Raw genomic sequence first — 12,249 nt, 5'->3', positions numbered from 1 at the left:
TTTAGAGTATTTCTGAAGGGGTGGGAATATTCCACTTTTTAAGGAAAGCTTTGTCAAACTTTAAAACATTATTAATTATAAAAATCATAAAAGTATCAAATAATAAAATTCCCTCCTTTTTCTTGTTCTGAATTTTTCAACCTTTATCATACCCTCTAATTATTCAGCACATTTTAATAGGAAAAACACACACTAGTGCTTACTATTTTTGAAGATTTTTTCCCAACTACTATGACACTTTGGGTTTAAAGATTCTTTGGTCCTTTTGTTAAAACAAATAAGAAAAATTTAATTTCTTCAATATACCCTGAAGCTCTCACTCCCTGCCTGCATACACAAGCAATCTGAAATAAGGAGGAAAAGGCATCTGCGTTATTCCATAATTGTTTCTTACAATGATTGCAAAACAGTGTCTGACTAAAAGAAATAAACATGCCTTGGATTTCTAGAAATTGATATCTAGAATGGTTCAGATTTTGCTTAACATCAAATTTCCTTTTTGGGACTATTTATCTTTGGAGGGCAGAATTAATTTAGGTTAGCAAAAACCAGTGTATGATGATTTTGAGTATTTAGGTTCTGAAGAGTAATGAAATACAGTGTTCATATTTTTCTCTTAATCAACAAAGATGCTTATTTACATCCATCCTTGAATTACTGTAGTCCTTCTGGAGCATAGGCCTTTAAAAGAATTTCTTAGTTATGAAATTCAGCTTCTTTGAAAGTGATCTTTCTTACATAATAGCACCTAAATATGGGTTTTGGTTATATTACTATGTGACCAAGCATTCTCTAACTCCTCTCCTTCCCATCCAAGGGCAACCAGACCCAAATGGAAAAAATATCATCAGTTATTGTTTAGGGTTAATTTAACAGATAATTTAACTTCAAACAACAACAATCAGGTCATTACATTTCAGAGCAATGAGAAAATGAAAGAACCCAGAAACAACTCTCCCTAACTCCACTACAGTTTTGGGTTTTTCTGCCCAATCAACGGCATCAACAACGTCTGCCCTGCAGACGTAGAGTAAGATATGTTTGTACCTTAAAAGTGCTCTGATTCAAAGAATGAGACAGTAAGGGGAGCAGAAAGGAGGGGGTGGGTGGGTAACCAAACTGAAGAAGACACACAGTTCAGGGAGTGCTAGCTCTGTAAGAAAATTCAACCTAAGGCGAAAATGAATACCCAAACATGTCTGGCAACAGAACACTGTTTCATTCGGACACGAATCCTCAAATCTCACAAAGTGCGCTGTGCTTTCCTCCCAGGCAGCTTTTCCGCAAGGCCAAAGACCAGGGGAGAGGATCACATGGGTTAAGCAACGGACTGCCAAAAGGACGTGGGGCATTTTATCTCCCCTCTCACCCCTACAGACACAATTTTGAGAATTACTTAATATTATTTTAAATGCCTTTTCTGATGAGAACGATTTCAAGATTTTGCCTACCTCAAGTTTTAATAGAGGGTCAGGTGAGGCTGGAGTTAAAGCATCGAAATTAGGTCTTATGGAGGGTCTGGGGGGGCAGCTGGAAGTGGACGAGCTCTATTCTGCCTGTCCTTTTCTTCCCATCCTCTTTCCAAATTGAAGCACTCCCAGAGAATCTCCCACGGGATGCTCTCTGCCCACCCAAACCCCGGCCACCCTCTCTCCAACCCTTAATGTTAAGGTAACTCTTATCCAAGGCTAGCTCTTTTCCTTTAAGAACCCTTCACCTTGGACCACAGGCTTGGGCAAAAGGGAAAATGGGGTAGAGAGCGAAATAGAACAGGAGTAGGGAGTGGAAAAGAGAAAAGATGTCTATTACAGAGAAAACAGTTTTATCAACTAGCAGATAAGTGCTGAGATCTGAAACCGCACCAGGTAAATAAAAAGAAACAACTTTCAGGGAGGAAAGGGGGGGGGCAGACAAGAATAAAAAGAAAAAAGGTGGGGAAGCGCGCCAGCCCAGGCTGTGGAGTCAATTTTCCTGGCATCAGGCAGTGTGAGCTACCAAACTCTAAGTAAGCTCTCCTTGTCCTGGACAAGAGCGCCCTCACCTTGTTGCTCCCTGCTCTGCGTCGGGCTTCGCGTCCGCGGGAATCTCGGCCGCCACTTCCCGAAGCGCCTCTCCTACCCGGCTACCGGCCGCCAGCGCCGCCCGGACTCAGCAGCCCAAATCACTTTTCTACTTGATTCCAAAGGCCGAGAAAACAACGCGGCTGGATTCCTGACGCGCCACCGTGCCCTTCTCCAGCTTCACCCAGGAGTCCCTGAGGCGCCGGGAAGGCTAATAGGAAATCTCGGCGAGGGCCCCGAATACACTTCGGGTGAAACTAACCTGTGTCTGGCGCGCCCCGGGCACTCTCGGGACAGCCAGGCTCTCGAGCTCGCACTGCCGTCTCCTAAGTGTGCATTAAGAATCAATTATTTGCCTGAGATTCCCAAAGCCGGGAACTGGAATATTCCCATCAGGGACAAAGTCAATCCCAGAACAGTGCGCTTTTCCCGAGTCCTCCGAACAGGCGGAGGAGTAGCCCCCCACCCCGGTCCCGCCGCACTGTACCTGGAGCTGTTCCGCTAAATCCCGCGGGGACCCTCGCCTGACCCAGGCCAAGGAGCTGGGGGCGGAGGGCCAGATCTGGGAGAGGTTGGCAAAGTTAGTGTGAAAATAGAGGGAGGAGGGGCGTACTGAAAAAAAAAAAAAAAGTGGGGGGTGGGTAGAGAAAGAGAAGAAAAGAAAAAAAAAAGAACTTCAGAATTAGACAAGTCCTTGGCTCTGGAGCAAAGAGCTCTGTCTCAAATAGGGAGAACAAATGCCTAAGAGTTTGAACGTTAAGAAAGGTCCATTAGGGTATTCTGGAAGCTGCGGCAAGACTCAGAAATCTTATTTCCACCAATTGAATTACTCGCACTTTGGGACCTATTTCAGTCTCCCACTACCCCTCCTACGCATAAATTCGACTCGTTTTCTCTTCATCCCTCTTTGCCATCTCTTCATCCTCTTTACTTAGGGATCCACGGTGCCTTTCTGCCGACGTGGAAAAATCATGCATTCTCTCATCTACTTCTGTTGAGAGCGCGCCCGCTAAGAAAATTTTTCCAAAAGAAGAGCACTTTAGCCCCGGACCTCAAAGACGCGGTTTAGGCCTTAGTAAAAAGCAATCTGGCATAGCTCTCCTCCCTCCGAAAAGCACTTGCACTTACCAATCTTGGGGTAAGAGTGTCCCAGTCCTTAAATCTTTTTCTTCGGCATCCTTCGGCCAACACCAGGCAGTCTTGGGTGAAGGGAAAAAACAGACAGAAATCGGAAGGGAGAAGAGACTCAAACATAACACAACACTACACCATATATTCCCCAGAGCCACTTTGGCCTACATCCTCAGGACATGGTCCAGGCAAACTGACCGCTGGAGTGGGGAAAAGGTCGGTTTGGGGGCCAAAAACCTAAGAGGTGGATTATTTTAACTGCTGGTGGTTGGGGGAGGGGAGGCCCTAGAAGGAGGGTAGGGAAACGCGGATGGCTGGGATGAGAACACGCAAAAAGAAAAACACGCAAAAGAAAATCGAGAATGAAAGCCCTTTTGAACTCTTACAGGTAGGTAGTTTTTAGGAAGAATGCAGACGTGTGTACTCGCGAAAGGAAAATCTAGATGACCCCTATTCTTTCCTTATCTCCAGGATTTGGCCTCAGTTGGCTTCAAGTGTGGGGGGGGGGAGTGGGAAAGGGGAGAATTTTAATTCAAATTTCACCTACCCCGCTTGTTGGAATGGCTGCGCAGATTTTCACGTTGGAGAGTTCCATCTGTCTGGCAGAAGCTGGAGTGGTGTTGGGGGCAGGTTATCTGGTGAAGTAGGAATGTACAGGAACCCCGCCCTCTAGGCACAGTTATACAACCCCAGCAACCCGTCTCAGCCAGCTCTAAAACCTCTAATGATCTTCACCTTCACCCTTTGTTAGCCTATTTCTCCAGCAGGCATTTAGTTCCAAACACAACTAGCCATCTTAGATATTTATAAAATTAATTTCTCAAAAGCAAAATTATTTCAACACAAATTCCTCAACAATGTTGTAGGAAACAGTTTTTAAAAACCACTTTTATATATTTAGAGCTCTAAATATATTCAATTTATCCACCTATTTGGGTGAAATATCCACCAACTTAAATATATACAATTATATCAATACAGGACTCATTTTTTGGTCTCTCTACACTTGATTTTATGCAAGTCATATAAACCACATGAAATCTTCCATTGCCATAAAGATACTTGAATTGAATATTATTAGTTCTGGACTTCATGTTCACTTGACTTCCAATTTTGTAACAAGTTGGAGAAACGTATTTGGAAGAATTCTCTCACTGCTCTAGTTTAAATGATTTTCTCAATGTTTTATATATCAATAATCTATATTAACTTTGTATCAGACACATTCAAGTAAAATACTTTAACCTGGAGATAAACTGCAGTTTGATAATTCAAGTTTTAAGCTGTGATCATTTTTAGTTCCAAAATGTCAAAAAGAGCAAACTTCCTCTCATTAAAAATAATCTTTAGTATGAAAGAAGAAAAAAAAAAGCTTCTAAAAGTTTTGAAGTGTTTTTCTGGCATAAGCTAATTTTAACTGGAAAAAGTTGGTGATAACAAATATCAACACAACATTACAACCAATTTGTTGCAAAAAAAAAAGAACCTATTAAATGTCATGCTAGAACACTGAATGCCTTTGAAAAAGATAACTTGAGAGATGATGGGACAGATTGAGATAAATGAAATGTTCATATTGGGCTTCAGGAGGCCTTCATAAATTTCTCTCTCTGTATATCCTTCTTCCTATCTTGTATGCCTATTCAACAAGCTATTTTTACTTCTAGTCTCATCCATTATATATGTAACTTGGAGATGTATCCAAAGAGAACTTCCACTACAGTCTTTAGGTCCTATGAATTCAAAGAAGTCAGTTTTAAGCTTGACCTCAAAGTATGAAGTTTGTCATTGAAACTCGATTTCTCAAATCATGCAAATAAACATTTATCACAAATAAGTATACTCATTTAATATGGCCAGGAAAAAAAAAACACTCATGGAGGAACTCTTTCTTCTCTATGTCCCTTTTACCACAATACAAGAGTTAAACTTTCTTTTTAACTTTTGATAGGCAAAAACTATTTCTTCTGTGCCAATACATTCTTATTCCACAAATAAAATCCATGGTAATAGCAAACAATACATCATCACCTTTTTTAGTGTAAACACATGCATTTCGTTGAGCTGTTTTGGTTCACAAATATGTAATGGGGATTTCCCTTGCCTAACCTCATTCACTTGGACTCTATTACTATTTTTAATGTCAGTCATAAATTTAGCTTCTAAAACAATTTATTTGTGGAATTTTCTTTTATGCTTCATTTTGAAGAACTGTTAGATATCAAGAAGTTGGACCTCTGCTTGAAACTGCTCTCTTACTAAGAAAATAAAATCATGTCCAGTCTGCTTAGAGGAGATAATTAAACTAGCTGTCTTGGTATATTTTAGTCTATTTCCCATTTGTGTATATTTGGTTCCACCTCTTTTAATTTTCCTGGACTTTATCTTTCTATCTTTCTTTGAGAGCACTCTTTTCTTTCTTTCTTTCCTTCTTTCTTTCTTTTCCTTCCTTCCTTTCTCTTTCTTTCTTTTTGGTAGTAGGAGATGCCCCCCCCCCCATCCTTTTTCCCTTTCTTCTGTCTCTCTCTTCCTCTGTCTCTCCCTTCCACAACCCACCCATCCCTGTGTCCCAATATTAACTATTCTGCATTTCTATTTCAATCTATTTGAGTCAGCTTGCTTCTCCTAAGCTTTTTCTTTTTTTTTTTTTTTTCCTTTTTTTTCCCCCCTGAGCAACTCTCTTAAGTGTTTGCCGATAACATCTTGGGGACAGATTATTTTTCATTGGGCCCATTGTAAGAAGTAGCCAGCTTATTGCATTACTGCAGAACACATTTCAGACTATACAATTGTAACAAATGAACAACTTGTCCTCCATAGACTCTCCACAGGATCCAATTAGTTACTAAACCTTTTACTTAGGTTTTCTAATTATTTTCTGGAGCCATAGCAATTGGGATGCTGAAACAATTCAAAAAATGTTTTTTGTTTCAGATTGATATATATGCATATATATGCATGCATATGTATACTGTAAGTTAAAACAAAATTATGACTGTAAGCAAAAGGAACAAATCTCTAGATTAAATTATACAGACATTTAAAAGGGAATCAAATAAATACCTCTATGTTGTAAAAATGAAAGAAAAGGAGAGAGAGGCATTTTACTTCTTCTGAACATCTAGAATTTTAAGTTGTTATAATTAAAAATAAAATATAAACATTGATCTGAAAGTCATTACAACAGGTGATCACTTCAGCAAATCTATATTGCAACTTCAGCACATCTTTATTAGAACTCTTTCATTGTGGGTAAACAGCCACAAAAATAAATGCTGACTTAGAAAGTATAAATACAAATATTTAAACAAAAATATTTGCAGCATTCATAGCGCAAATTTTACCTGAACTGAAGGGCTCTGTGTGTCTATATATATATTACATATGTGTGCATTATATTCACTTCTATCTAACCATATACATATATTTATTTATAATTTGCCAAATGCTATAAACAAGATACCTGAAACAAAATATATAAAAAGCATTCTATCAACTGATTTGAAAATAAACACAAGGTAAATAGCTATGCACATAAAATTATTTTTTTTTTGCTGTATATCTACAGAAACTTGAAGATATCAGCTGAAAAGCCTATACTTTCTTTAAAGCTGTGTTTATTAAATAGCCTGCTCCTTGTAAAATTTGATTCCACAATGGAAAAAAATACTATTTTAATTTTTAAAGTCTCAATTCAAATGAAGGAGCAGTTAAATTTTAGTTGGCTGAAAAAGCCTCTGAATTCCCTAGAACTTTAATGGTCTTTTAAAAATTAGCTCTATTTAATAAAAGAGACAAAAGTATCAAGATATATATGAATTTAGCCTATTTTTTATTTCTGTGTGTTCATAGTAAACATTTTTGTAAGTGACAAACACGGGCATATGACCACAGTATCACAATCAAGAAATTTTAAGACAACATTAACAATCACTCAAATTTATGCGGCATTTGCGCAACACAGGTTACATATTTGCAAGGTTTACCTATAAGTACAATAGGTATTAACATATCACTACATTTAGAAAAAATAAAAGTGACCTGTTAGTGACCACATACATCAAAATATACACAACACAAACTGAAGGCAATCATTAATTTTGTCCCCTTCCGATTCATTTGAATGGGCAGTGCTGCCAACTGAAACAACTTTCCTTTTTTTGTTTTTTTTTTTTTGTTTTTTTGTTTTTTTGTTTTTTAATACTTAGCATACCAAGTGCATTTTAGAACCCAATCTTTGGTCTAAAAGTAAACAAAAGGAAAAAAAAAACAGTTTTTTAAAGAAAAGGACAAAACAATAAATGGCCAAAATAATTTCCTGGGCACCTTTACTACGAATGCTTCTTAAATACAAATTACAGTTTAACATTTTAAAACTCTCCCCATAATTTAGGTTGTTCTCAAGGTCTGCATCCACCATAAAGATCCATGATAACTTATAATACTGCACACATGGAAATCTGGTGGCTCTTAAGAGATAGACTTGTCAGGTTTGAATGAAATGGCAAAGCAGTCACTATTTAGATACACATTCTACTATAATTTTGACTTCCAAACCTTATATTCTACAGTGTATTCTCCCCACATTGCACCTCGCTGACACTCCACACCTTGTTAGAATAATAAACAATCCTAAAGACTGAACAAACGTACAGAAATGGGGGGGGGCTTAATAAAAAATACCTGGACTTATTTTTTAATTATCATTTACAATGCAAATGTGTGTAAAACGTTCACTTACAGTCTGGTCCCCGGGATGTTAATGTATTAAAGGGTTGGAAGAAGACCCCTGATTTTGATGTGTGAAATAATCAGACAGTCCCCCGGACAGTCCCGTCGTGAAACTTGGCAAAGAGGGTCTTAAAGACTCACAGGGCAGGGTCGAGGGGGCCTGCGGAGATGTGGAGGAGGACGCGGCCCGGGCGCTCATGGACGTGCTGCTCTGCGAAGTCATTGACGGGTGCGGGACGTGGGGGAAAAAGTAACTGGTCTGGCCCGCAAGCAGGTTGACCGAGCAAGGGTTGAGGGAGTAGGTCCCGGAGCAGGGCACCGACAGGCCGCAGGGCACCGAGGCAGCGAGCGCGGCGGCCGTGAGGTGGTGCGTGGCGTACGGGATCTCCCCGTTGACCAGCCGGTCCACGCTCAGGCCGTTGGCCGTGGAGAAGGAGTGGTTGTTGCCCAGCGAGTTCTGAGTCAACACGGAGCTGTAGGGCATGGGGTGGCTGGGGTAGGCCGACGTGGTGCCGTTGTAACTCAAAGTGCTGCTGGCGCGGGGGTGGTGCAGGGACAGGAAGGGCGACATGGGCCAGTAGAGGGAGCCGGCGCGGTCCATGAAGGTGAGGCCGGTGGAGGTGAGGCGCGCCCCGCGCTTGAAGGCCAGCTTGGCCCGCGACGTGGTGGAGCGGCGCCGCAGCTTGCCCGTGGTGCCGCCGATGAACACGTCGTCGCTCGACGGGTCCAGCATCCAGTAGTTGCCCTTGCCCGGGTCGTCGTAGTGGCGGGGCACCTTCACGAAGCACTTGTTGAGGGACAGGTTGTGGCGGATGGAGTTCTGCCAGCCCTGCTTGTTCTCGCGGTAGTAGGGGAAGTTCTTCATGATGAACTCGTAGATGCCGTTGAGCGTGAGCCGCTTCTCCGGGCTCTGCCGGATGGCCATCATGATGAGTGCGTTGTAGCTGAACGGCGGCTTCTCGTACTTGCCGTTCTTCTTCTCGCCCTCCTTGCCCCCCTCCCCGTCCTTGCCGCCCTCGCCCGCCCCCTTCTTCTCCTCCCCCCCGGCGCCGGCGCCCTTCTCTTTCTCGTCCGGCCCGACGGGCGCCAGCTCCCCGGGCCCGCCGCCCGGCTCGCCCTTGCCGCCCAGCCCGTCCGCTTTGGCCCCGTCCAGGGCGGCGGCCGGCGGCGGCGGCGGCGGGAGCAGCAGCTGCTGGGGGCCCTTGTCGTCGTCGGCTGCCGGGGCGCCCCGCGCCTGGGGGGGCTGCGGTGCCTGGGGCGGCGGCGGCGGCGGCGGCGGCTGCTGCTGCGGTGGCGGTGGCGGTTGCGGGGCGGGCGGCGGCGGGTGATGGTGGTGGTGGTGGTGGTGGTGGTGGTGCTGGGGGTGGTGGCTGTTGTGGTGGCCGTGGCTTGCGTGGTGGTTGTCGTTCTGGACCGCCTCTGGCACCAGGCTGTTGATGCTGAACGAGGACTTGGGGATCATTTTCACCTCTTTCCTATCTCCCATGTCCAGCATCACCCAGTCGTCGGGGGGGAAACGGCGGCGGCGGCGGCGCGGGAGCGGGACAGCGGCGCGGCGGGCGGCGGCGACCGGTGGGTGCCGAGCGGGGCGCGGGCGGCGCGGGCGGCGGCGGTGGCACTGAGCGCTCCGGCAGCAGCGCAGTTGGACCGCAGGCTCCGGCGCTGGCAAGTCATGTAGCAAAAGCAGCAACCACCCCTCAGGAATTAGAAGAAAAAAAAAAAAAAAAAAAAGGAAAAGAAAAAAAGAAAGAAAGAGAAAAAAGAAACAACCACCGCCCCGGGGGTGAAGCTCCCTCGCTCCCAACTCTACTTCTTGGTCTCCCCCCCACCCCCCGCTCCCCCCCCCTTCTGCTGCTTCCTCCTCCTCCTCCTCTCGCAGCAGCAGTCACAGCAGCAGCAGCAGCAGCCCAAAGGGGGGGAGAGCCGGGCGGCGGGCGGGCGCGTCCCGGAGCGGCCGCGGCGAGGCTGGGGAGACAGCGATCGAGGCGGCTATAGCCACAATTAATTTTCCGAGCTACAGGCGCACACTAGGGCTGTAAAAAAATTTTTGGTTTAACCTTTCCTACCGCTGGGCCAATCAGAGCTGGCGGCGTGCGGGAGCGTCTCTCCTGCCGTCGACCAATCGGCGGATCTGGGCCCACCCACCCCCGCCCCGCCCGCTGGCTCCCGCCCCCTCGGCGCTCGCCTCCCCCTCACCGCGGGCCTGGGCCTCGCGGCCGCGCGGAGCCGCGCAGGGATACGCCGCCGGGAGCACGCTGCGCCGAGGCCCTTCTCTGCGCCCCCTCCACCCCCTCCACCCTGCGGGTCTGCCCAACCGAAATCCCCCTCTTAGGACAAATATCTCACACTTCTGGCTGCCTTCTCACTGTCTTGGGTCATTTTCTTTTGAGCGTCAATATTTGTCGTTATTGATTAAAGTTTGTATTCAATTTTATTTATTTTTTTTTTAAAGCGGGGGCGGCGGCGGCAGCGGTGGTGGAGCGAAGAGTGGGAGTGCAGGGAGAGGATGCAAGGACAGGGCAGGAAATGGAGGAGGAAGAGGCGAGGCGCTCCTTTCCCGAGTCGGCCCTGCAGGCCCGGGTCGGCATTTCTGAGCCCGTAGGAAAATTGTGCCCCTTGTAGGTAACACTCCAGCGAGGCTTTGGATGGTTGGGGAGGGAAGGCCCACCCCTGGTGTGGGGAGGGGGGTGTCCTGCACCTTGGGGGGAGGAGGGTCTGGATGGGGTTTGGAAACGAAGGGATGAGGAGGAGGAAGTGGGCTGGCGAGCGCGGGGGCCAAACAGGGGTTACTTACTCAGTTCCTGCGGCCGGGCGGCGGCGAGCTCGGAGCTCGGGCGCCGCGGGGAAGCCGGGCCTGGGGTCCCGGCGCTGCGGCGGCGGGCGGGGGCGGCTCAGTGGTGGGCGCCTATGAGAGCCTTCCGAAAGGAGGGGTGCTCAGAGAGAAAACAATACCAAACAATCTCGAAATAAACCAGGTAACACATGCTATGTATATGTGTCTCTTCCTTCCCCTTCTCTCCTGCTCCAGACCGTCGCTCACACGCTGGGTGACTCGGTGTCGTTTTCTCTTCGCCGCTCGAGCGTCTCCTCAGCTTCTAATCCGAATTGGAAGCGAGTAGCCGCGAGCGATCACCCTGGAAATGTTTCATTTTGCTTGTTGACATTGGAGGGAAAATAAGGGTGGGCGGCTATTTCTTTCCGTGTTTTTTTTTTTTTTTTAAAGCCTTCCTGTTTTCACCCCCCCCCCGTTTTCTTTTTTTTTTCTCTCCGTTTCTCAAATGCTTTTGATTTGTGGGGGCCTTAATGCTGAAATAACCGCATGCTGAAGCCAGCCCATTCCCACTCTGAATGCAGATGGAAGGCAACTAGAAGCCTTGGGTACGTGGGTCCCACAATCCCAGCTTCTTGGGCTTTAGAACTGGGAAGGTTCGGTTGAGGGCTGAAGTGAGTGGGGAGATTGTGATTCGGGGGCTTTAAAAGGATCCCGTGGCCAGGGGCAGGGCTAAGGCCCAGCATTTCCCAGGGATTGGAATTTGGTGCGGAGCACACTGATCAAAGGCTGTTTCATCCCACATGGGTATGAAACATACCACATTTTACGGAGGATGTAGCCCTAGAGAAGAGGGAGGTGGAGGAGAAGTATAAACGAAAGGCACTTTCCCCCTCCTCTGTAAGATAATCATAAAATGTAAACATTTACTAACTTTGATAAACTATCAAATTGTCTGGCAGATTTAGTATTTAGGAAAAGGAAGAAAAAGCAATGCCTATGTGTGATGTTAAAGTTCAATTCTAATATAAAGAATGCAGTTGATGAATACAAGAATACTCAGGTTAATATGGCGTTATTGCACTCTCCCCACCCCAGTCCCTGCCTTGAAATCGAGAGGAAGAGTAAGCGAGAATAAAATCTGAAGAGAATAACAAACGATTACAAATAGCTAGTGATTTTTAAAAATCTCTATTAGGAATACCGTAAAGAAACTGACTGTTGGACTAACCTCATCTATCCTCACACTGTATGTATGTATCCCCCCTCCCATTTCTACATATTACCTTACTTAAGCTATATTTACATGTGGGAAAGTTCAAGGGTCCCAACTATAAACCTTGATAGTGACATGGCCCCAAACACAGACTTCTAAGCTCCAATTTCTTACAGAGCTGGGTGAGCTAATGGGCTTTGGGGACTGGTTGGAGAGATCTGTGAGCCTTCCTCTTCTTTCTGCTTACTTTCCTCCTTTCACTCCCCCCCACCCCAGGCCTGTTATTCCTACTCTTCCTCAACTCACTTTCCTCCCTCTTCTCTTCTTCTCCCTCCTCCCCA

General features: G+C 45.7%; 1 protein-coding gene and 1 long non-coding RNA gene across 2 annotated transcripts in view; both read right to left on the bottom strand.

Annotated features, from left to right (window-relative positions):
* The window catches only part of LOC131835338 (uncharacterized), an 18,739-nt gene extending 14,867 nt beyond the window's left edge, over positions 1-3,872 (bottom strand). Inside the window, exons 1-2 of the long non-coding RNA XR_009355135.1 lie at positions 3,739-3,872; positions 3,189-3,259 (exon numbers count right to left, since the gene is read on the bottom strand). This is a non-coding gene — a long non-coding RNA (uncharacterized LOC131835338). The remainder of the gene's footprint in view (positions 1-3,188; positions 3,260-3,738) is intronic.
* Positions 3,873-5,059: 1,187 nt separating this feature from the next.
* FOXG1 (forkhead box G1) lies at positions 5,060-11,348 on the bottom strand. The gene has a single exon (XM_059181819.1). The coding sequence runs from the start codon at positions 9,415-9,417 to the stop codon at positions 7,951-7,953; it is 1,467 nt and encodes a 488-aa protein (XP_059037802.1). The 5' UTR covers positions 9,418-11,348; the 3' UTR covers positions 5,060-7,950.
* Positions 11,349-12,249: the final 901 nt, after the last annotated feature.

This window comes from Mustela lutreola, chromosome 7 (assembly GCF_030435805.1).
Source record: "Mustela lutreola isolate mMusLut2 chromosome 7, mMusLut2.pri, whole genome shotgun sequence".
NCBI lineage: Eukaryota > Metazoa > Chordata > Mammalia > Carnivora > Mustelidae > Mustela > Mustela lutreola.
The sequence above is the reverse complement of the archived record's forward strand: the minus strand, read 5'-3'. Positions and strand labels throughout refer to the sequence as shown.